Consider the following 25,000-nt stretch of genomic DNA (forward strand, 5'->3'; position numbering starts at 1 on the left):
CGGATGGTTGTGAGCCACCATGTGGTTGCTGGGATTTGAACTCTGGACCTTCGGAAGAGAAGTCGGGTGCTCTTACCCACTGAGCCATCTCACCAGCCCCTTATATGTGTTTCTATAGACACACCGTCCTGTTACCATGGCGTATTTTACACAGCCTCTTGATCTCCGGAAGCTAATGATACTCTTTTCTGTTGATGATACTTGGCTCAACATTACAGAAAGATTATGGAAATAAACTAAGTAATAGCTAGTAGAATTCCAGGTTGAATGTAAAATTCCCAGCACCCACATGGTGGCCCACAACTGTAGCTCCAGTTCCTGGGATCTGGCACCCTCAAACAGACATACATGCAGGAAAAACATCAACACACATGAAAAATAAGTAAATACATTTTTTAATTGTCCTTAAAAAAACATTAGAGACATTAGGCAATTTTATAAAGACTATGGATTACTACAGACAAATATAATTTCTATTAAATATCTGCAAGTAATCTAATTGCCTACTATATTTAACCCCTCATTATAAGTTTTTACACTAAAATAATATTCAACTAGCATGGGTAAATATCCTGTGATCGATTTATGAAGAATCCAAAGTTCTCAAGACACTCACAGTCTGCTGATGGACTTTCCCAACAGAAGTCCTCTTGGTTTGTATTTAACATGCTAAAAGAAATCTGAGGCTCCTTGAATTCTAGGCTATCGAGCCTTCCTGGGACAAGTGTCTCACAAAGCTACTTACATTTTTATAATGTGTGATGCTTTTGTAGATGTCTGTGCTGGGGACACTTCCAAGGCCATTCCATGAAGGGCTGTAAGAAGAAAAATGAACACTGGAATTTTATCTTTTAACTTATTTTATTTTATTTTTACAACAGTTAAAAAGTTAAAAAGAAATCACTGCTATGAGAGAGAGCATCGTTCTGGTGTTTTGGACTCTGCCTTTATTGCCGATGACATTTTCTTGTATCTAACTCTGAAATGAACAGCTGGTGTTTGCGTGGGACTGAAGAAAGAACTAACTGTGAGTCTCTTCTGATGGCTGGGAGACATAATGAGCAGTTTGGAGTTCATAACAATTTATAGCAGAGGCGTCAAGCTTTCTCACATGGCAAAGCTGGAAGCCCGGCCGTAACTCTGAATAGCCAGCACTATTATCCCTCTTTTATTAGTTCATAAAATAATGTCCAGAGGAGCTAGAGGAGACACTGGGTGAAGGACGCATAGCTTGTCTTTCACACGTGGGGCTTTGGTTCTTCCCCTCCTTGTGATGTATGGCAACCTGCTAATGGATACGGTGTCTGCAAGTGAGCAGATTAATCTCTGCTTTAAAAGCAGCAGCCTTCCTGAAGCAACCCCTGCCTGTTGACCAGATCACCGATTTCCTGTACCCGGTGCCATCAGATAAAGTCCATGTCTCTCCAACTGTGACTAGTGGCCTATGCTGAACGCAGCCCCTGGAGAAGGATTAATTGTTTGGGGTCCTTTCAGCATTGTGCTTTCTAGATCAATGTTATAATTACTGGAAATTAAATACTGTAAATGGTACTGCTTTTTGTTGGCCAGGCGCCTGGTTACCAAACCAGCAACTAAATTGTACCACCAGGCTTTCTCTTGGCACAACGCTGAGCTCATTTTTAAGTTAAATCATAAGTTAGTCTTTCTCAAAGAGAAAGAAAAGAAAAGCCACCTTCCTTCTCAAACAATCTCCTAAAAGGCACACTCAACACAAGAGGCAATGTCCCCTACAGACAGTTTCTTCATTGTTTCCTTGTAGCAAACTGGGCCCTCTGGAAGTTAATGAACCCTTTCAGGACCCTGTGCTGAGGGAGCCAGTCACAGCCTTTCAAGTAGAAACCAGCATGCTAACAGAGGGAGGGCGGGTGGGCCGAGAGCTGGTTGGTGGCAAGGGAGAGGTGAGCCCATGCTAAGCTGAAGATATCTATGTTGGCGTTTCCCAGGTTTCTTCTTCCATCACTGCCCAGGCAGAGAAGAGGGCAGACATCTGAAAAGGCACGGAAAAAACTAAAAGGGGCAGAGGCTGTGCTCTGCAAGCCCAGGAGGACACACCGCTAAAACCAAAGTCAAAACAAAACCTGTCACCAACCAGATAATCCGCCTTCAGCCTGCCTCGCCTGCCTTCATAGTCTATTTCCACCATGACTCATAGCTCTGCTGCATCCACCGAGCATACGAACTAATCTTGTTTACTTCACATAATTGGGCATTATGTGCCTTGTCTGTCGGATTGGAATGAATCCTGACTGTAATAACCATTGTAAAGGTCGCAGTCGTGTAATGAGTTACTAGCTCTAACGAGTAAAATACATAGGAATACATTGGATATATCGAGGAGCCAACTTGTTCTGTGCCCGGTGCCCAGTTTTATGACTGCTGCCCAGTGCCCCTAATTTCATCTGATTTAACCAGGATTGAAACAAAGCAAGTTCAGACTTTGGCTGATCCGTGTGTCTAGCCTTCATCTTAAGACAATCAACCAACGGAGAGCAGAGCGGAGCCTGTGAGGGAAGGGCTAGATAGGGAGTGAGCTGTGTCGGGATTAAGACTTAGTTCTGCCAATTAGTAATTAGCAGCATTAAGAAAGATCTCTAAGCTTTCTGAGCTTAAACTTTCTCACCTGCAGAGTGAGACTAATCGGGCCTACGCCACAGTGTAAGGCAGTGTGTAACTCATACACTCAGTCAGTACATAATGTTATAAAAAGAAGTTGTGTCGTATTTAATGAAAACAGGCTAGGAAACGTCAGGCTGTGCCTCCTATAAGATGCCTGAGTTCGTATTTGGGTTTTTGTTTGTTTGTTTGTGTTTTCAGGGGAGGGAGGTTGTTTTGTTTTTTAGTACTTACAACTGAACTCTCAGGACCACAGTCAGTAGTGCAAATAAAAGGCCAGCTAGCAAGCCGAGGTCCAGCCCCAGAATGATGGACATTATGCATGTAAACACCCAGATAACCTAGAGGGGGAAAATGGACAAGATCCACATTAGTTCATCAGATAACCATCGAGTGGTTGAGAATGAATCCTCCCAGAGATCTAGGACCTTCTCATAGAAGACATAGAAGCAGGCTTGGCCTGCTCCAAACTACTCTAAGTGTGCTCTGGAGTTACTAACATTCAGGCTAGATTTAGGGAACGGCCATCGTGAGTGACAGGCACATCAAGACACGGCGCTTTATTTAAAGGGAGTTGTGTGGTAGGTGACTTACAGCATCAGTCTTATTCTGCTTCCACAGACGAGGAACGTCACACACCTGCATAAACATCCCTTTCAGGTTGGCAATGACAACGGCCGCCAGGACTGACTGTACAGAGACAGGGAAGGCTGTGTTATCCAAGGCTATGGTTTCTACGTGTTGATTTCCGATATCCTGCTATCACTCTTATAAAAGTCTGGTGAAGAGAAATTGGTGTACAGAGACACAGGGTTTTACCTTCTGCAAGGGCTCCAGAAGCTTCCCCAAGGCAACGATGGCGACCATCACAATCACAGCTGAGATGAGGCCAGCCACCTGAAAGACACCTCCATGAGGCGGGCACACCCTGCTCACCACAGGAGTGCACTCGGTCACACTGAGCCCTTCCTCATCTCTCCCTTTCTGCTCAGTATTTAGAGAAATGAGCCCGTACACCATGGTAAAAAATACAGAGCAATATATATCCACTATATGCCCAGTATTGTTGAGAAATTAAAGAGAATAGGAAAGCTAAAGCTGTTAAAGTCAAGCTAGTTTGTTTTGAGTTTCATTTGAGTGGCTAGTGCCCATTGATGTCAATTTATGGCATCCTGCCGGTTGTTTGCTGTGCCATGAGCATAGAGCCTCCCAGTTCCTCCAATAACAGAGATGGCTGTCAGACTTTTGGGAATGAATCCTTATAACACATATTAGGCTCTTCTGCATTGTGAAAACAGCAGCCATAATGGTTACTCTAGTAACAGGTGTACCTGTAGCTCATAACTTCCATGAACGCCTCGGGGAAAATAAGTCAACCCATCTTATCACAAATTCACAGCATCACACCGGCACACCAAGACCACTGCTCCTGTCTCCTCCAACAACTGTAGGCACAGGTGCCAACCAAACACTGGCAGCAGCAGTGGAGCAATCATGGGGTAAAGGAAGCTCAGAAACTTTACCTTCGCTGGCAAAGAAAAGTTCTGCTAAGATCCATAGAGAGTAGGGAGGGAGGCTGGGGGGTGGGGACTATTCCTGGTCTGATCAGTTGGTTTGGCCAATGAGATCTCTGCTGAGACAGCATAAGGCATGGCTGATCTGAAGACTAGAAACTCTGCAGCAAAGGAGAAAAGACAGGGAAGGCAGAAGCAGACAGGTCAGAGGAAGGCACAGGAGAGGTGAATGGAGCAAAATCTCAGCCCCATGCGTGGCACCCAGCGAAAAGAAGCAGGCATAGCAGACGTCAGGGGACACATTCATTCCATTTGGCATACTGGCTATTTATGTTTAGGTATGGGTTGGCCTGGGCAATATTATGAATATTATAAATATTAAGAATATCACTCTACATTGTCTACTTCCTCTTCCTATCTATGATCTTCTGGGTCCATGGCCCAGGTTCCCAGCACCATTGTGAATAATTTCCTCTTCTGTCTAAAAAAGGTAATATTCTCCTCCCTTCTTCCCCTCCCCCTCCTCCCTTCTTTCCCTTTGCCCTCCTCCCTCTCCCCCTCCTCCTCCTCCCTTCTTCCCCTCCCCCTCCTCCCTTCTTTCCCTTTGCCCTCCTCCCTCTCCCCCTCCTCCTCCTCCCTTCTTCCCCTCCCCCTCCTCCCTTCTTTCCCTTTGCCCTCCTCCCTCTCCCCCTCCTCCTCCTCCCTTCTTCCCCTCCCCCTCCTCCCTTCATGTCTTCTATCTCCTCCAGTTACTTGATCGGTATTTACTGAGTCACTTGCATTCTTGCTAAGGTTGAGGGACTTTATGAGTTGGTAAGAGGTACATTTGGAGAAGGGGACAACTACCTGCACAACCCAGGGCAGGAGAGTGGCCATCCATTCACCAAGGATATAGAGTAGAAGTCTCTAGTTATAGACTCCAAAGCTGATTTTGATCACACTATCAAAACCTTTAAGGGATTAATTACTTGACTTTACTGTATAACGCTGGTTTGTGGGAAAGCATAGACCTAACTATCTTTGAGAAGACTCCGTTCCTGGCAAGTGAATTATTGTTAAGTGAGAAGGTAATTAGAGCTATAAAGTAATTTGTATTAAGAATCACTTTTTTTTTTTCCTGAGCCAGCAGAAGTCAGGGTAGCAGTGAGAGAAAGAACAGGGAGGAAGGTTTGGCTCTCTACAGTCCCAGTATAGAAAGGAGTTAAAGTCCACCAGCTCTCGTTCTTCTGTTTGTTCTTCAACAACTGCATGTCTGATACTCCTTAGGTGCCAGACCCAGCGTGTGTGTCACAGATGATAAGAGGCCATTTCTCCCTCAAGGTGTAGATAATCAACATTTAGTCATCAGTGCATGCTAGGACTTCACACTGTCTTGTTTAGACCTCTCAGCACCCCCTCGAGGTAGATATAAGTGGTATTCCCACTCATACTGAAGTGGAGGGTCTAGATAAAATAGGAGAAACCACACAAGAGGACTCAGTAGTTTGACTGGTCACAGGTCCCTGGATTTCAGTGCAAGGTCTTAGACTTTTAACCCTAGAACTTAATATGCTTTCCAGTAATTAAATATCAAGCCAGTTCTGCCTTGTTTCCTTCTTCATTCCGACCTCCTGGCTTCCTTCCCTGCTAAATATAATGCAGGCCAGTGTGTTGCAGAGGATATTAACTTACCAGAACACCATGATCCCCCAGCCCTTTGCCAAGGAGGTCACTTTACATGACATTATTATGGGGCAGCCAGCCCAGGCCTTGTTTGGGCCTGAAGTGTAACAGCAGGAGAATGGCCAGCAGTAGCTGGGGATCCAGCTGCACCCACAAGGGACCAAGCATCCTGGGGAGACCGTCAGTGCCCAACACTAATGCAAGCTACAGGATCTCCAGATGCTGACAGCTCGAGCCTGCAACAGGCCTCGCCTGGGCTGAACTCTGACCGCACCTCCTCTTGGCAACAGACCTCTGCTTTTGCTTCATGGTGTGTACTGGTTCCTTCACCTATTTCCTCTAAACTAGAAATATGAACAGGAAGTATAGTAACTTGGGTTGGAGAGATGGCTCAATGGTTAAGAGCACTGGTTGCTCTTCCAGAGGACCTAGGCTTGATTCCCAGCACCCACATGGTGGCTCTGTAACTCCATATCTATAACTCCAGTCCCAGGGGATCCCATGCTCTCTTCTGACCTAGATATATATATATATAAATTGCAAGGCTTCATTTTTCTGCTGGAGATTGGACTCAGGGCCTCACACATTCAGAGCAAGCATTCTAAACTATATCCTCAGCTTTTGTTCCCCACCCTTTTTAAGATTTATTTATTTTTGTTACATATGTGAATAACTGTTGCTATCTTTGGACATACTAGAAGAGGACATCGAATCCCATTATAGATGGTCATGAGCTACCATGTGGTTGCTGGGATTTGAACTCAGGACCTCTGGAAGAGCTGTCAGTGCTCTTAACCTCTAAGCCATCTCTCCAGGGCTCCCTTTTATTTTGTTGTTCTGAGTGTAGTTCTGTGTGCAGTTATCAGCCATGTAAACACTGACAAATAAAAATTTGGCAATCATGGTTCCAGGAACCTGTAAATATTGCTATTAAAGAATTTTTTTTTTTGATAAGGGTTGAGCAGGTCAAAGAGATGAGGCCCACGTTGGATCAGATAAAGAAACACAAGTCCCTCTCTGAAGGCTAAGAACTGTTGTGTCCAGTTTTGTGGAAGCTTCTCCAAGCCACCATCCCCCTCCTGTTACCTGCTATCAGGGTTATCCCTCTGTCTCTACGTACCTGCGTCTTCCCCCCGGTGCTCTCCTGGACAGCCGTTCGAGACAGAGCAGTGGTAGCCACAAAACAGGAGAAAAATCCAGAGAAGACATTGCTTATCCCAAAGGCAATGAATTCCTAAGGGAGAGACTGTGTGACAGGGATGCTGCAGAGGGAATCCTCCCCAGACCCTCCTCGAGGGTCCAGCAGGATGGCTCAGTGGGTACGGGGGCTTGCCATGCAAACCTGGTGACACGAGTTCAAGTATCAGAACCCATGTAAAGGTGAAAAGAGAGATCTGACTCCACAAAGTTGTCCTCTGACCGCCACACATGGCCCGTGGCACACGTGCCCACACACATCATGAGCATACACACAATAATCACTTAAAATAGCAATAAAGCACCAATGTAAGAAATAGCTAATTATGTTGGGTCAAAAGCAACATGAAAATGAACTATTAAGCTAGAAAGAGAGCTTCTCACATGGTCATTTATTAACTTAGTAGTTCATAAATCAGTGCTTGTGCAAGCTAGCTCTATGTAAACTTGACACAAACTAAAGTCATTTTGGAAGAAGGAACCTCAATTGAATGGCCTCACTGTATTTGGCCTATTGCCAAACCTGAAAGGCACTGTTTTCTTTTCTTTCTTTCTTTTCTAAATTTTTGTTTTGTTGTTATTGTTTTGTTTGGTTGGTTGTTTTTTCTAGGCAGGGTTTCTCTGTGTAGCCCTGGCTGTCCTAGAACTCACTCTATAGACTCACTCAGAAACCCACCTGTCTTTACCTCCTGAGTGCTGGGCATAGAGGCATGTACTACTGCTGCCTAGCTTTAGGGCTTCTTTTGTTTTCTAATTAATGATTAATCAGAGAGCTCAGTTCACTGTAGCTGTGACATCCCTGGGCTGGTGGTCCTGAGTGCTAAAAGAAAGCAGACAGAGCAAGTCTCGAGGACCAAGCCAGTAAGCAGCATTCGTCCATGGCCTCTGCATCAGCTCCTGCCTCCAGGTTCCTGCCTTGAGTTCCTTCCCTGACTTCCCTGGATGACAGGCTACAAGCTGTAAGCTGAAATAAACCCCTTCCTTCCCAGATTGCTTTTGGCCATCGTGTTTTTATCACAGCAATCGAAACCCTGACCAAGACAGTGTTGATTTAACTAATTTCTTAAGAAGTAAGGTGACTTGGTATGCATATTTCAAAATAATCTTTAATTAGCTAGGACAAGAGAGATAAAAGCTAGTCAAAGAAACCAACACTTTCCTTAGGTGAACCCCAAGTCTCCCCTACTCGTGTTTCCTGTACTTGTTCTCAGCCTTATAAATTCAGATCAGCAGATAGGTGACCATACCTGGTTCCCATCGATGACATAGTCATGCTTGGTGGCATAGACTTTTCCTACAGACACTGCAATAGCGTAAGCCACCACAGCAATGGAAAAGGATGCAGCCAGCATGTCCGAAAACAGGCCCACAGATGGCAGGACAGGAGGCAAGAACCTGGTAAGTGAAAAACTGTTGTGAAGATGTGACCACCTTTTCCCAACCTTGCCAAACACTCTCTTCACTCAGTGACGTGGTAGACACAGAAGGACGTAGTCCAAGGAAACAAACAGGATAGGAAGTACACACATAGCAACATCTGCTTTTCTATTCTACTTTCTAACCAGAAGCCAGCAAGAGCTTGCTGGCTGCTTTCAGTGGCCCCTACGTGAGAGGGTTTTGTTTTTGTTTTTGTATCTCTAACATAAGTACATCGGCCACTGTCAATTCTTTAATCCAACTCCAACCATGTCACTTCACATGGAACATTTTTTTTTCTCACACAATTTTACCTTCAAGGTCTTTGACAACACAAGAGATTCTAGGCATATTATAAATTTTAGTCTATGTGAAGAGATGTCAATTCTGTTGAAGAGACAAAGAAAATATAATACTGAAAGAACTCAGCAAAAAAATTCTAAAGGTCCATGATATTTAAAAAATCTTAAATTTAAGAATGAAAACCCCTCAGCCCACATTAAATGTATGTTACTGAAATCACCCTGCACAGTCACTAGAATAACCCAGCGACTGAGTTTCCGAACTAGCAAAACCAGAGCTTCTCTAGAAACTATTAAAAATTAAACATTATAAAGTTCTGATTATGAGATGCATCCCCAAATGTAAAAGTTTGAAGGAAGAGTGATAGTTACCTATAGAATGTCCATTTTGTGCAATCCCAAAAGTCTCCAGCCATTAAAATGAATCCCCCACCTATGTCACTTATAACAATGTGGGAATGGGAGTCTTAGAGACAAACTGTAGAGAGGCTATGAGCTGTTGAGCATCTCAGGGTCCTATTGAACCTTTCTCTCTCATTTTTTATGTGAGAGCTGCAGTCCAAAGAATAAAGGGAGTGACTTGACACTTAGTGAGGCCATGTTAAAGACAGAAAGATAGGGTAATATGAACTGCTAGACTGATGTGAATCCTCTCCTCACAGGGCTAATTTTCAGACTTCTCCCCGTTCCCCCTCCTAGCCTATGTGTAGGCTCTGGAATGGACCCCAGCTGTAGACAGCATGTTAGGAACTTCAGCCCACGCTTGAGTGACTCATTATCACCTGCTAGTGTAGAGCTGATTTTATAGCTCACTTTATAGGATGCTTCCAAAATCCAGTCAAGTCTATTTCAGATAACCCGGGCTCTATCAAAGCGCATGACACTCCTGCCTCCATGACTGTAGTGTTCTCTAAATATTACCCAGTCCTCAATTGTTGGAGTTAAAAATTGTAAGTATGAAATCAAAGGATTTCAGTCATTCAGTGACTTGATGATTTGAGGCATGTTGTTTAAATCTACCAAATCTCTTTCATTGGCTATCACAGGGGACTGTGCCCTCTTCCCATGAAATTCAATAAGATATTATTGTGTAACTAGTCAGTTCCTTGATACTAGTGGTGCTCAACCTAGGCCAAAAGAACCTAAGCCCAAAACCTTCCCATCACTACTTGTAACTTCTCACTGGACTTCAATGGTATCAACTATTTGTCCAAAGTCAATTAGTAGAAGCTCTGTCTAGACATTGTCTAATGACTGAATTAAGAATATCTTTTATGACCTGACATAACACTTTCTAAACTGCATGATCACCCCATGGGCCTGCTAGCCCTAGCCCACCCGGTCCAACCCAATGAAGGGAAAGAGGCTCAGGAGCACACATCCTAGAGACACAAGGATGAGGTGCAGCAGTCCCCATTGGGCCAAATAACACATAAAGAGGGATTCTTGGGGTCAATCGATATAAGCAGTAGTTTCTCCTTTCAATTAATGGATGGCCCTAAATTGTTCCAGCCTTTCCATACTTATAACAGAAACTGAGTACTTTCCGTTATGTGACAAACACGCTAATTGGATTTTTAACTTCTTTGTCTAGGGAGTGAAGGGAGTGAAATTCAGAGCACAAAAGCATGCACATGTGTGTGTGCACTCATGCATGCTCACACACACACACACACATGCACCATGGAGATCTAGGGTGGAAGAGACGTTATTTGTTGAAATGAATGAGAAACTAGGGATGGAGACCCAGCTGCATCAGGAGAGAGGCAGGCTATGACTGGTGGGGGAGGGAAGGTTTGTGTGAATCTCTCTGGAACACTAACACACTAACTAGACAATGATAGGTTGGGGTTTTGGGTTTTTTTTGTTTGTTTGTTTTGTTTTTTGTTTTTTAGACTTCTTTCTAGTCTTTATTAACCATGTTAGATAATTAGCCACATATATTTTAAACAAAAGAAATATTTCTACCTACTTGAATGACATCAATTTTTCTATTTACATTTTTGAGAAAGCCATAATGATTTATATGATGTCTGCAGAATAAAACATCAGACCAATCACATTTCCCTGAAGAAGGGATAATCAATCTATAGTAAATGACTTGTGCAATTAATGTGAACAAAAAAACCACATTGCAGTGATTAAGGAAAATATATATAGGAAGATGGCTCTTTTAGATGAGATGCTAAAACTAAGCATTAATTGACAATCATCAAGAGAGTACGGTATATATTGAAACTGGAGAGATGGCTCAGAGGTTCAGAGTGCTTGCTGGTTTTCTGGATGGCCAAAGTTTGATTCCCAGTACCCACATCAGGCAGCTCACAACAGTCTGTGTGCATCTTGCTTCTGTGGGCAGGTTGTGTTTTTTAACCAAGAAAGAGTAGAGAGGAGGACAGAGCTGTGGGAACACCAGCAGTTTCCATTACGAGGACAGAAAGGCTAGGACAGTTTGGGGCCTTCCATTAACTGCGAGGAGAAGGGACTATTGCTTATATTGACTGACCCCAAGTCTACTGATGAACTCTGTAATTAATATTACACATGTGGTAGACACGTAGGCTTCCTCTTGACTGCCGTGTGAGCCACCTCATCTACTCTGCATTTTTATGAGCACTCTCAGAGGCAGTTCACAGGCTTCAGTTAGGGCCTCAGCTGTGTAAAACCATTGTCTTACAGAAGAACTTTCCCAGGGCCATACAAGTTGACAGTGACAGAGATGGGTAAAGGACCTCCGCCCTTTCCTCTCCTAATTCACAATCTATCTATCTATCTATCTATCTGAAAATAAAGCAACGTATTTATAGGTATGAAAGATAGCATTTTTGTCTGTGGTTGACTACATAGTAGAGAGCTTAAGTCAGACATCCTAGAAACAAACTACACATAATGCAATCAATGCAAATTGTGGATAAGTTCATATTACATTGTAATTATATATGTGTGTTTTAATCAGTAGTCTGGCACTAAATGCACATGTCCTGCCTCACTTTAAGACAATGGAGCATACAGAGTCTGCTTTCATAAATGGCCTGAACTTGGTCTCCACATGCGCTGTTTGTCTGATGCATAGTGCACATGACATTTCCCCAAAATCACATGCAAGAAAAACTATCAATAAATAGTAAAGCAAAACCAGTAATAAAAGCTCCATTTAAACAAAGTGCGGCCCTAGCTTATTAGTGCCATCTGGAAGGAAGGCCACACTCACCCACTTGGGATGGACTTAACAATGCCAGCATTGTAGTTCTTTTCCAAGTTGGCCCCATAGGAAATGGCAGTGGCAATTATTGTCTGAAATAAAAGAAGAGGAAAAAATTGGAAAAAAAAAAACCCGACTCCACTGGCTTTAACAGTTCCTTGCTTGTCACCCTACTTAGCGCTGGATTTTCTAACCACGTATTCTACTTACCACAATCACTTCTATAGGAATGGGCACCGGGATTCTGTGTTTAAATCGATCATTTAGTTCCTTAACAGCCATACAGACGATGATGGTCAGCAGCCCAGCGATGAAATCGGCAATATTGGTGTCACCGATATTTTGAAAAATCTCAATTAGTGTCTGTAAAGAGAAAATAGATATGCTATATAGATACCCACATAAACACAATTCTCCCACAGAAAAAGTCATATCACATCAAACAGCACATGTGAGACTTAAAAAAAGGAAAAATCTTAAAAATTGTCCTGGTAAGATGTCTCAGTGGGTTAAGGCTCTCATTGCCTTAACTTGATGATGTTTTGTGTTCCATCCTCAGACCCATGCGACTGAGAGAGAGAACTAACTGCTGAAAATTGCTCTCTGACCTCCACATCTTTGCTGTAGCACACATGAAAACATACATGTGCACACATACATACACACACAAATAAAGATATCTAAGACTTATTAAAATGTGTTGGCTAATAAAAGAACTATTTATTTTCTAAAATACATGCATAAATAAATAATATATAGCTATTTTTAAGATCATAAAAATGTATTGAGTAATACAGGAGCACCAAGTCCATGAAATTTCTCAAACACACACAAAGTTACTGACTTGGAGAAGGGAACCAACAGGTGGCTTTTACATTTTTGTGTTTACTTATCTATATTTTAGGATAAATGGAGAATTTTTCAATGGAAAACTATGGACTGCTATCTTTTACTTATAAACAATATATATATCCTAAGGAGGTTTATAGGTGCCATTTTGTGGGGTTTTGTATATGGGTGTGTTAATGATGCCAAAGTCTGACAAGCCAAGAAGTCCAATAGCTTTTCTTTATTCCCAGGCAGCATCCTAAGTAATGTTCTTTCCCCAACCTGAATGATATAGGAAATAACAATAAAAACCTCCAAAAATGGTTCCATATGGAAATCCAGATGGCACTGATCAATTCTTTATGGCAAATTAAAACCACAGGATGGGTACATAGGTCAAGTATATACTGTTTAGAAATTAGCTTAACACTCAAAGCTATTTTCTCCACGTGGGCAGATTAACAAGCTCAAGGAAAACTCATTTTGTTGTAAACTCGAGGTCTCTCAGACATCAGAGTTTTCCTCAAAGGAACCAGTATGGGAGAATCCTGGGCAGAAAACTAGCACCTTTGCTCTGTTGCGGTCTGTCTTGTGTCTCGAGGAGGCACTCCTTAAAAGTAGAGTTACAAATGTTTGGGAACCACCGTGTAGGAGCTGGAAACAAACCCAGGTCTCTGCAATAACAAGTGCTCTTAACTGCTGAGCCATCTCGCAAGTCCCTGGGAATTAATTTTAACATATTCAAGGCCACACAAGCAGAAAGTGGTGGAACCAAGATTCTAACTCCAGTCGGTTGATGTTCAAGTACTATGACCTTTAGCCACAGTGCTACGCCTCGTCTACTCTAACTGCTAGCCTCATACCTGTCTTGCAGTGAGTGCTTGGTAACATTTGCTGAAAGATGGAGTCCTTGATGAAGCAATGTTGGACTAGGGAACTGAAATGGGGAACATTTCTGGCAACCCCACCCTTTTATATGTGTGTATGGCTGTATATTGTTTTCAGATGCTAATCTTTTTTATCTTTTAGCTCAAACTGGCTTCAAACTATGTAGACAGAGATAACCCAGAACTTCTGATCTTTCTGCCTTCACCTCTCAAGTGATCTCTGACATGCATTCCATGATGGAATTGGCCTAGGGCCTCATGTGTGTTTTGCAAGCACTCTACCAACTGGGCTACTTCCCCAGCTCCTGTTTTTTTTTTTTTTAATACACTTTTGCATGACTTCATTCCCTCAAGCCAGAGTGACATCATGTTACTATTATCACCATGTCCCAGGCATCGGTAACATACTTTATTTAGAGTATATACTTAGATCTAAGAACTTTAAATCCACTTTGGATGATCTAGATTCTTCTTTTGCATCTCTTTTGCACACTGAATCAGCTTTGAAACTAAAGTTCCTTTTCATGTATAATTGCTGAGACATTTGCATTATACATTTTATGGATGTTCATAATTAGGAAGAGCTTGAGAGACACATCTCCAATAGTTTCATTTGAAAAGCAAGAATGAACTAGAAAGGCTTGAAGTAATAATTTTATAATAATAACTTTTCTGGAACTTGCTTCATGCCATCCCCCTATCCAACTACTCTCTTCTGACAATCCAGTAATGTAGATGCTACTGGCAATCCTATGCTGCAGAGAAGGAAACTGAGGCATGGTGGTTTGTTCCTAAGACTAGTAAGTAGCAAAGTTGAAAAATGGTTTGCAAAATGTCAGTCATCCTGCTTGAGTCCCTCAGAGAAGTGTGTCTCCGTGGCTGAGCGTACAAAAAACAGATTCTCCAGGTTCAAGATGGAGAACGAGGGAAGCATGATGTTTCTGGAGTGATACACAGCACTTACGTAGATAATGGAGAGGATGCCATTGTAGTTTTTGGTTGAAACATTGAGCACGATCTTTAGCTGTGAGACCAATACTTGGAAGGCTGCAGCGGTTGTGAATCCACCAACCAAGGGGTCTGCCAAGTACCTCACTATGAATCCAATCTGCAAACCTCCAAACACCAGCTAGGGGAAGAAGAGAGGAAAAAGTTACATGTTTGCCTGAGAGAAGGGCCAACTCTGGAAATAGTAACAAGTTAAGCTTTGTAAAAGTGAAAACATTGGTAGGCTGCCTGGGGGACAAAATCACTTGTAAGAAACAAGAGAGAATTTCCGGCCTCTCCCTCCCATCTACCGCTTTAGAACTCAAAATCCTCATGCAACATAAAATTCAAGTATTTCCATCTATGTACTGTGAAAAGCAAAAATCATGTTGTTTCTTTCCATGACTTCCAGGCCACCTGGCTGAGCTCATTTGAACACTTTTTCATTCATGTCTCCTGCACCCGTTCAATGCCCACCTTCAGATAAATTCCTTGTTTCCGTTTGCTTCCTTTCTCTGACTTTGGTGACAAGTGATTCTGGTTTTAGTTTGTTCTTGTAAGTTTTTAAGATTTTCAAATCCATTTTAGCATCTGACATAAAACAATGTTATTTCGATCGATATATATATATATATATATATATATATACACACACACACATATATATATATATACACCTGAAATATATATATATGTGATATATATATACATATATATATATATATATATATATATACACCTGAAATATATATATATATATATTTCTACCTGAAAAATATATATATATATTTCAGGTAGATTGTTTTACATGCATCTTTAAGTCTCCATATTTTAAAGCTAATTATTTCAATAAGAATCACACCCATCTACTACCTGTATGATTCCAACTAGAAGAGTGAGTGTGCTTGCAAGCAACACTCGTGCCGCATCTCTGGTTCCAGTGTCTAACGTGGTCGAGTTCAATGCACTTCCGTTACCGCTGGGCACAAGAAAGTGGTCATCTGGAGCCATGCTCAGAACAACAGATCCCACCATTAAACTGACCACGGGGAAAGGGCCTGGGGAAAAAGGCTCTGTCAACTCAGCAGTACGGAATCACAGACATTTAGACTCAACACGTCTGTGTACAATTAGAAAAGCATGAGATAGTTAGCTGTAACTAAGAAATACTGTTTAAAGAGGCTGAGAAGCAGATGTCTCAAGGCATCCCTGACTCAGAGAGGACAAGAGTGATGTGGAAATGGGTGATACTCAGGCAATGTTTCACGTGCTTTGTGAGTGTGTGGCAAGGTGCTACCGCCTCGCACGTAGGATCCCATGGCACAGGCGTGGGAGTTCTCAGGAAAGGTTTCCTGGCAGAGACACATGCAAACTGAATCCTTACTTGTTCAAATTCAATATTTAGCCACCATGATCTCATCTCTTAGAGTGTCCAAAATCCTGATCTCTGTACACACGTACCTCCATCAATATCACAGTGTCCAAACTGACAAAGGATTGAAAGACATATTTTTTTTAAATCACATGCCAGTTAATAAAATCCTGTTTTTTGGTTTTTTGTTGTTGTTGTTTTTGTCTTTTGTTTGTTTGTTTTTTTTGAGACAGGGTTTCTCTGTATAGCCCTGTCTGTCCTAGAACTCACTTTGTAGACCAGGCTGGACTTGAACTCAGAAATCCTCCTGCCTCTGCCTCGCAAGTGCTGGGATTAAAGGCGTGCGCCACCACACCCGGCTCTAAAATCCTGTTTTTTAAAAAAGATTATTTATTTATGTATAACTGAGTGTTCTATCTGCATGTACATCTGCATGACAGAAGAGGGCATCAGATCCCATTACAGATGGTTGTGAGCCACCAAGTGGTTGCTGGAAATTGAACTCAGGACCTCTGAAAGAGCACAGTGCACATAAGTGCTGAGCCATCTCTCCAGCCACAATCTTATTTTTTTTTAAGTTCTTATTTATTTTATTTACTACCTACATTTTCTCCCCATGGTGATGATGGTGGTGATGGTGATGATGATGATCCTACCCTTTGATTATAAAAGGCTTTATGGTTGAGAGCCCTCATAAAGATCTAAACACAGAGAATATCAGAGGCAAACACACTTGTCTCTTTGGTTCTCCAAAGAGAGGAAGTTGATTCCGTCAATAAGTCTCTCCTGACCTGCCTCTGCAGACAAGTCAGAGGCTAAGTACCATGAGAGATGCAGCCATGCACAAGGACTTGTGATAGATTAGAGGGCATGACTACATTTGCCTGAAGAAGGTTATCCAGGCACCACGCCTCACCAGTTCACAGATACAGCAGCAAATTTGTCTTCATTGCTGATGTCAAAGTCGTGTAGAATCATATCAAAACATTTATTTTCTGCAATGGTCCAGGAATAAAAAAAAAAACCCACTTTGAATGTTAGGGATGAAAGGAAAATCCACTGTGACCACACCAAGAAGGCACATGAATCTTTTATTTTTTTCTAATTTGTCTTGCAGGATTTTGCTAGCCTTCAAATATTATCTTATTGAAATAAGAATGTTCTCTAATGAAATAACAAATCAGTATTTAGTGAACATAATAATGCACTAAGTACAAAATTAACCTAGTGCATTTAGATCCTGTAAAGATTATTCCCTCTGTCAATATGTTGGAGAACGCTTTTGAATAGAATCAATTTTTTATTACATTTAAAATTTTTTGAACTGTGATAAAATTCAAAAGTATGTTTGAATTTTCAGCCTTTCAATTTCATCTTCATTAAAGCACAGTCCCATATGTAGCTAATATTGCCAATTAATAGAGAAAGTGGGCAAGGCACTGAGTTTGGTTCCTCTGAACTCATTGACAAAGGTCTGGCGGCATTGCATACATAACACAGCAGAAACAATTTACGAATCAAGAACAGCTGTAAAATATGCTTGTAATTACCAACTGAGATGTGTCTTGATGTTCCGAACACAAAATACGTCAGGATAGGGAAAAAGGCAGAGTAGAGACCAAATTGAACAGGTACTGCTGCCAGCAGAGCGTAAGCCATCCCTAAAGGTACAACCAATACAATAAAAGTCACAAACAGAAAAAAAAGTTACAGTATGTTTGTAGTACACAAGCAAGGCTTTCCCAGAGACATACTCAGTTTATGGATTCAAAACATCAGCCTGTCCTGAGTGCTCTTCTTATTTTGCATACAGGCCTTGGCTATGCTAGGATACGGACTCTGACTCGGCAGGGATGGTGGGTGTCTCTACACCCATTCCCTGCTCAAATGAACTGACTCCACTGCTCAGTAATTCAGTCACTAGCTGGTGATATCAGTTGGAAAATAATCAAATCATTTCTTATAGAATTTGGTTAGCCCAGTATAAAAGCCCAGACCAGCTTACGTGGGTAGTTCTGTTTGAATCCCCACCCCTCTATGCTCTAAAGAACATAGACATCATTACACTTTCTCCTTCCTCACTGAACAACAGATGTTAGATAAAAAGCAAGACAACTCTACCCTGATGAGGGAGGCTGACCCACTAGTGGGTGATGCCAGGAATTCTCTGGACCATGAGTCTCAGGCTATGGAAAAAACAGCATTTCAGTGGGCATGGGAGTTGGAAAAGGAGAATAACACATTTCTTTCCCTTAAATATTCCCGCAGACAACATGCATTATTTCTCTATTTCACACTTCAGGAGTGAAAAGACAGACCTTTGACTCGAGTCATTAATAAAGAACCATTTGTAATTATTTTCTTCTAATAAAGAAACAGTTAGCTAAATTATACTTTAAACATGGTAATTCTACGTTGTAGAGAGATTTGGGGGAAGCAGGGCAACATGAAATTCAAAGGAAGGGAACTGAAGTAATTTAGAAACACTTTTCCCTAACATAAGTAAATGTAAAGTAAAACTTTAAAAAGCTGTTATGTTTTAATTTATTGTGTGTGCACATGTGATTGCGTTGTGGAAGTGGTGGGGAAGTAGGTGTGTGTGCCCCAGCGTGTACGTGAAGCTGAGAGAACTTTAGAGAGTTCTCTCTACAATGTGTGTCTCAGGTACTCGTATTATTGACCATCTATTTTTTGAAAAACTTGTCTGCGTGTATGGCTGTGTGGTATACATGTGTGATGTATGCACACATGTCTCCAGGACACTAGAGGCTAAGGAAGGCATCAGGAGTCCTGCTCTGTAGGTCTCTATTTCATGCCCTTATGACATCATCTCTCAGTGAACCTGGCTAGGCTGGCAGTCATCAGGTCTCTGCAGTCTTCCTGTCTCTGCTCCTTCACAGTGCTGGTGTTAAAAGCAAATGACCACAGACTCTGCTTTTTACATGGACACTGGGAATTTGAACTCAGATCTTCATGCGTGGGCAGCAAGTGCTCTTCACTGCTCAGCTGTCTCCCCAAGCCACTTCTTTAATACTCTAGCTACTAAAAGGAAGTAAGAATAATAAGCTGTCCCGGAATGCAGAACAGAAAGAGGGCAGATCTACACAGAAAAGACCAGAAAGGGAGCAGAGAGGAAGAAAGCCCAGACTACACTACCTGCTTCCTATGACACTTTTCAAGTTCTCAGAGGAAGAGTTCCCTGAACAAGGTGCTGTATCTTGTCTTCATTCTTCCTCTCTGCCCCTCCCCCTACACTTCTTAATATGCCTGGAACACAGGGATATTTTCAGTTTTCATACACAGTATCTATTTAGGGGTAACTTTTATTTGTGCACAACTGGTTATGTTTATTGCAAAGGAACTTGGTGCAACATTTTTGAAATAATACAGTCTCTAAAGAAACAGACTATTGATTGAAAGTGTGAACTTCATGCTGGCGCACAGACTGGATAGGATGGCTGACTGTACGCTAAATTGAAACCATCTGAAAGGAAAGGCCTTCCACCATGTAAAGAGTCAGCATGACAGGCCAGGAATCTAGACTTCTTAGCTTCAAAAACCATGAGAAACAAAGTCCTTTGTGTATTAAGTAGATCAATAAATGTCAAAGATAAAACTAGACAGGAAACTCCCCGTGGCTATGAGTAAAGATACCAACAAAAGGGCTTGTGGGGCTTTTGTGGATTAATAGGATTTTTGTTGTTATTGTTTGCTTTTGTTTTGTTTTGTCATAGGACAGACAGGGTTTCTCTGTGTAGCCCTGGCTGTCCTGGAACTCAGAGATTCACCTGCCTTTGCCTTCTAAGTGCCGGGATTAGAGGCACGTGTCACCACCACCTGGCTAGGATACTTTTTAATATTAGAAATCAAAAGTCCCCACTACCCTGGGCAAAACTCAGATGCCTCTCCCAGCATTTTCAGGGCCCAGCTGGTAAGCAAATCATCAAGTCTGGCATCGCTGCAGCTATAGGCCTGGAACCCCACCCCTAGTCCCCGGGCCTATCCTCTCTGAGTCCTTCTGGGGCATCTCTTTATCTTCATAAGACTTCTACTATGAACCAACTACTCTGCCCACACCACGGTACCATCTGCCCTCACTCCCATTCTGGGTCGTCAGCTCAGTCCATTCACAAATGTTCCCTTGTCTCCTCCCCATCTCCTTCCTCTACCTGGAAAACCTTCCCCCAAACCATCATGTGCTCCAGAACAACCTTCAAGCGAGCATACAATTTAGACGTTACACCAACTTCTAACAAGTGCTCAAAAAATCCCTGATCCCCAGCCCCAGGCAGGCACTGTGCTCTGCCTGGCTAGCCAGTTGTAGTTCTGCAGCAAGTGTGCCCTTTCTCTCTCTCTACTCTATCACAGAGCTCCTCCACATTCTTGAGACTTCCCTTCCTAAAGTCCCTCTGCCACCCCTTAAATGGATCTCATCTGCCAGGCTACTCTTGACAGCTCAGTAATATGCTCTAGTAGCTCCTGCATCAAACAAACAAACAAACAAACAAACAAGCAAAGTCTTCTTCCTTCCTCCCTCCTTCCCTTCCCTTCCCTTCCCTTCCCTTCCTTCCTTCCTTCCTTCTTCCCTTCCTGCCTGCCTGCCTGCCTGCCACATTCATCTTGTGTGTTTTTCCAATTCAAAGTGAAACCTCTTAAAGGCAGTATGTGCCCTCACAGTTGTCTCCAGTTACCAGCTCTTCAGTGTTTCCCTGCCCCTGCCCCAACCCTTCTGGCCAGGCTTCTGATCCCACATTCCTCTGGTTATCTTTTTTTTCCCTTCCTTTTGTGAGGCAAACTCCCTCAAGTTCTTCATTGCCCTTTCTTCTTTCCTGTCAGCCTTCTCTTTCCCATTCTCCCTGGCAACAGCAGGCATACCAGTTCTTTCCTGTTGTTATATGTTTTTATTACTATGTGGTACTGCGTCTGTCACTGAGCTACATCCCAAGCCCTTGTATTTTTGAGTCAAGAGTTGTGCTACATAGAGTAGCTTGACCTGCAGCTGTAGTCATCCTGCCTCTTGTACTGTATGCTTAGAGTGAGTACCACCACGCCCAGTTCTGGACCTTTAACCAGTTCCATATAGTCCTTTCCTGAGGTTTTTCTCTTGTCTATCCCAGACCTCTTCTCTGACTTTACTCTAATGTCAGCTTCAGTTCCTTCCTTCCTTCCTTCCTTCCTTCCTTCCTTCCTTTCTTTCTTTCTTTCTTTCTTTCTTTCTTTCTTTCTTTCTTTCTTTCTTTCTTTCTCTCTGGAACAAGCAATTGCTATCTCACAGAATCTCAACCTAGCATGTCCCAAGGGATGTCTTCATTCTCTGCCCTACACTTGCTCCGCAGCCAGTCTTTGTCATTTTAACAACTGACAGTCATCTCCCCGTTTTGCTTAAACCAACATCTCAGAGCCTCCTGAGTTTCATCTGTACTTACCAGTACTTGATGGGGATTGTTGCTGCAGAATATATATGTCATAGCTTGCAGCACTCTCTAAGCCCTGGTAGATCCAGCTCAAGGTGAGCCCCTATCCCCAGGGCTGAAGCAGTGAGCCGCTTTGGGGACATTATGTAATCAGACCCCTGAGAGTGTCTCCTTGCTTCACTCAAACCCAGGTCTTGCCTGGTTTTATCTCAGATCTCACACATGTAATCCACCACATCAGAATTCTTCTGCACCTCCCTGCTTATCCTCAGGGCCTTTGCATCTTGACCTGGTGGTTTTCTTTCTCTATCTCATCCCTTGGGCTATATCTAAATCTCTCCTCTTGGGTTAGGCCTTCTGTAATCCTAGCATCTAAAATAGACCTCTCTTCCCAACTTAATTCCCATCATACTGCAGCCCCACATCTTCCACTGTACTTGGGCTCCACAAGGTCTGTGCCTGTTAGTGATAGCTCAAGACCTGTCGTACAGAACTGGGCCATAAAAGTTTATTATGTGCATGAGTGATAAGTGTGTGTGTGTATGTGAGAGAGCCAGACTAACCTCCCAGATACTTACCTAGCAAAGATAACCTTGTAGCTTTATTTCTGAAAAACAGGTTACCTATAAAGTGAGGGACAAAGTGGTGGCTCAAGCCTTTAATCTCAGCACTCAGGAGGCAGAGGCAGGAGGATCTACAAAGCTAGTTCCAGGACAGCCAGGGATACACAGGGAAACCCTGTCTCAAGAAACCAAAATCAGGGGTTGCGGGGGTGGGAAGAGGAACTACAATGTACAAGTTATGAATCAATGAATCCCAAAGCTACTACTCACCCACTAGAAGATCCAGGGCAAGAATTTCTCGTTTGTTAAAGGGACTGTAATGATGATCCCTATCTTAGGAGAGTTTATATAAGAATGAAATGAAATGTATCTGATGCATATTAAGCAAAATTTATTTCTTTTCCTCCAACTGGGGGTTAAATCTAGGATCCCATGCATGGCAGGCAAGCATTCTACCACTAAGCTCCAGTCCCCAATGGTAAAGTAGATCTTTATAACACATTTGTCTATGACAACTGAGAATGCCCCGGGGTCCTAAAAAAAAAACATTTTTCTCGTGCATAAAAACGATTTAATATCAGGAATGAATACATGAAATTCAGTCCTTGTTATTAAATATTGATTGAGCTATCTATTCTGTGCTGGTCTCTGTGCCAGACAGATCTTAAATAGTCATGGTATGGAGATAGCTCCTGTTCTCAGGAACCCCAGGGTGCCGCTATTTTACCAGCTAACTCCAGAGATGATGTCACTAAGTAGCCATTCCTTGACTCAGTATTTTGGGAGCCAGTCCAGAATGGGCAGGAGAGCCTTTACCACACCAAAGGCTCTCTTTCTTGAGCAACTGTCAAAAAAGCAGGAAAATCGGGGGTCTGGCCCAGTTTTCACCATAACCAGTTGTAAATCACAAAGTCACGAACCAAATTCTGCTGCTTTTTTTTTTTTTTTTTTTTTTTTTTTTGGTAACTGGTTAGAAAAATAATGAGTTCCGTGAGGAAAATACTGACCCTGAAGTGCTTGCTATGTTTTTGCCAAGGATTTATTATTATTACTATTATTATTATTATTATTATTATTATTTTGAGAAAGGGTTTCTCTGTGTAGACTAAGCTGAATTTCAAACTCAGAGATCCACCTGTTCTGCTTCCCAAGGGCTGGGATCCCAGGCGTGCACCACAGTGCCCAAGTCATTTTACAGATTTTAGAGCATATGCCACCCTTCACCTTTGGGATCCAGGGTACACCAGGTCCAACCGAGGCTCCACACTGGGGCTACAGAACCTTCTCCTCCTTCTCCGTGGGAAGGCCCTGCCTTCTCTGAGTAACTGCAGCCAGGAGTAATGCACAGTATTGCCTAACTTTTGTTACAAGCATCTGAACGAGTCTATTTTCAAGCTCTCGCTCCACATTCCCACACCCTGCATCACTTCCCATTGCTTGGCCAACTCAGATGTCACCTTCAGAACTCAGCTTTGACCACTGTACTTCCAGGAAGCCATCCCCAGTCCCAGAAGAGTGGGTGAAACACACCTCGTTGACACTGTCCTAATATAGGGCATTTCTCTACCCAGAGTTTTAACACACTTGTTTCTCCATGGGGCTATGACTTTCTTCAACACATGGAAGTCTTGATAGTTTAGCTAGTGTCTACAATACACTAGTTAGCCTGTAAATTATACCAGATAAATGAGTGCTCTCATCATAATTTGGAAGCTTTGTAGAATCCAGTGTGTGGTGGCCCTGGCTAAGATATTTCCTCTCTATCCTTTAAAGTGCATTCACACTGCAGATCAAGATCTGTGTGAGTGGTGGCGCACGCCTTTAATCCCAGCACTTGGGAGGCAGAGGCAGGAGGATTTCTGAGTTTGAGGCCAGCCTGGTCTGCAGAGTGAGTTCTAGCACAGCCAGGGCTGTATAGAAAAACCCGGACTTGAAAAAAACAAAAAAAGAGAAAAGAAAAGAAAAGAAAAGAAAAGAAAAGAAAAGAAAAGAAAAGAAAAGAAAAGAAAAGAAAAGAAAAAAGAAAAAAATCTGTGAGAGGAACATAAATAAAGTAATTTAAGGAGCTGAAAGAATTGGTTTTATAAAAGTCATCAGAACAGAATACAGAATGTCAGAGCATATTATTGGTCATGAGAAATATTGCTTTACAAATACTTTAGCTATATGTGTGCATATCATGATGCAATGCATATTTCTTACTGTGCACTGTGGTCAGCAACTTTGGGAAGCTCCAGTTTGGGACTATAATCTGGAGCCACACAGCTAGGGAAACAACAATGTTTCCCAGGAGGTTAGCTTTATGGAAGAGGAGAAGACAGGTGACTCTGTTTACTTCGGCACCCTAACAGAAGACCTTGAGAGAGTGAGCACTGATGCATGGTTAGAGGAGTAGGGGAGTCCTGAACCTCTCTGGGAGATAGCAACTTGTGGTCACTGGAGACCTATCCAGCAGCCTCTTACCTTGCAGGGTACCCACCAGCCCAGTGCTAACTCCAGAGATGATGTCACTGAGGAGCCATTCCTTGACTCGGTATTTTGGGAGCCAGTCCAGAATGGGCAGGAGAGCCTTTACCACACCAAAGGCTCTCTTTCTTGAGCAACTGTCAAAAAGCAGGAAAATCGGGTGTCTGATCCAGTTTTCACCATCAGCAGTTGTAAACACAAAGTCATGAACCAAATTCTGCTGCTTTTTTTTTTTTTTTTTTTTTTTTTGGTAACTGGTTAGAAAAATAATGAGTTCCGTGAGGAAAATACTGACACTGAAGTGCTTGCTATGTTTTTGCCAAGAATTGTGTCTATCCTTTTAAACTCACTGTTCTAGGAAACACAGGATTAAGTGTCTCCTCCCCTCGTCCACCTTTTTAATCCTCTGAGAAAATATCCCTACACAAGAACTCATTTTCTGACACAGCCAGAAAATGATCAGTGTGGAGTCTCTGTGTGAGATTAATTTTTAGGCTCCTAAAGCTGGCATTGCCTTCTTTAAAGAAAAATAAACACAGGACTATTTTGGCAATAC

The 25,000-nt window shown here is 42.4% G+C and overlaps 1 protein-coding gene across 3 annotated transcripts in view; it reads right to left on the minus strand.

The window, feature by feature from the left end:
• Slc26a4 (solute carrier family 26 member 4) overlaps positions 1-25,000 on the minus strand; it is a 40,477-nt gene that overhangs the window by 13,004 nt on the left and 2,473 nt on the right. For 2 of the 3 annotated variants that reach the window (XM_021179492.2, XM_029484950.1), the window contains exons 3-14: positions 24,442-24,581; positions 17,552-17,662; positions 15,503-15,687; positions 14,607-14,771; positions 12,138-12,290; positions 11,937-12,019; positions 8,255-8,402; positions 6,931-7,044; positions 3,454-3,531; positions 3,229-3,324; positions 2,869-2,975; positions 746-815 (exon numbers count right to left, since the gene is read on the minus strand). In XM_021179492.2, coding sequence (XP_021035151.1) covers positions 746-815; positions 2,869-2,975; positions 3,229-3,324; positions 3,454-3,531; positions 6,931-7,044; positions 8,255-8,402; positions 11,937-12,019; positions 12,138-12,290; positions 14,607-14,771; positions 15,503-15,687; positions 17,552-17,662; positions 24,442-24,581 — 1,450 coding nt within the window. The remainder of the gene's footprint in view (positions 1-745; positions 816-2,868; positions 2,976-3,228; positions 3,325-3,453; positions 3,532-6,930; positions 7,045-8,254; positions 8,403-11,936; positions 12,020-12,137; positions 12,291-14,606; positions 14,772-15,502; positions 15,688-17,551; positions 17,663-24,441; positions 24,582-25,000) is intronic. The other variant, XM_029484951.1, reaches the window with a different exon arrangement.

Source organism: Mus caroli, chromosome 12 (genome assembly GCF_900094665.2).
Source record: "Mus caroli chromosome 12, CAROLI_EIJ_v1.1, whole genome shotgun sequence".
Lineage (NCBI taxonomy): Eukaryota > Metazoa > Chordata > Mammalia > Rodentia > Muridae > Mus > Mus caroli.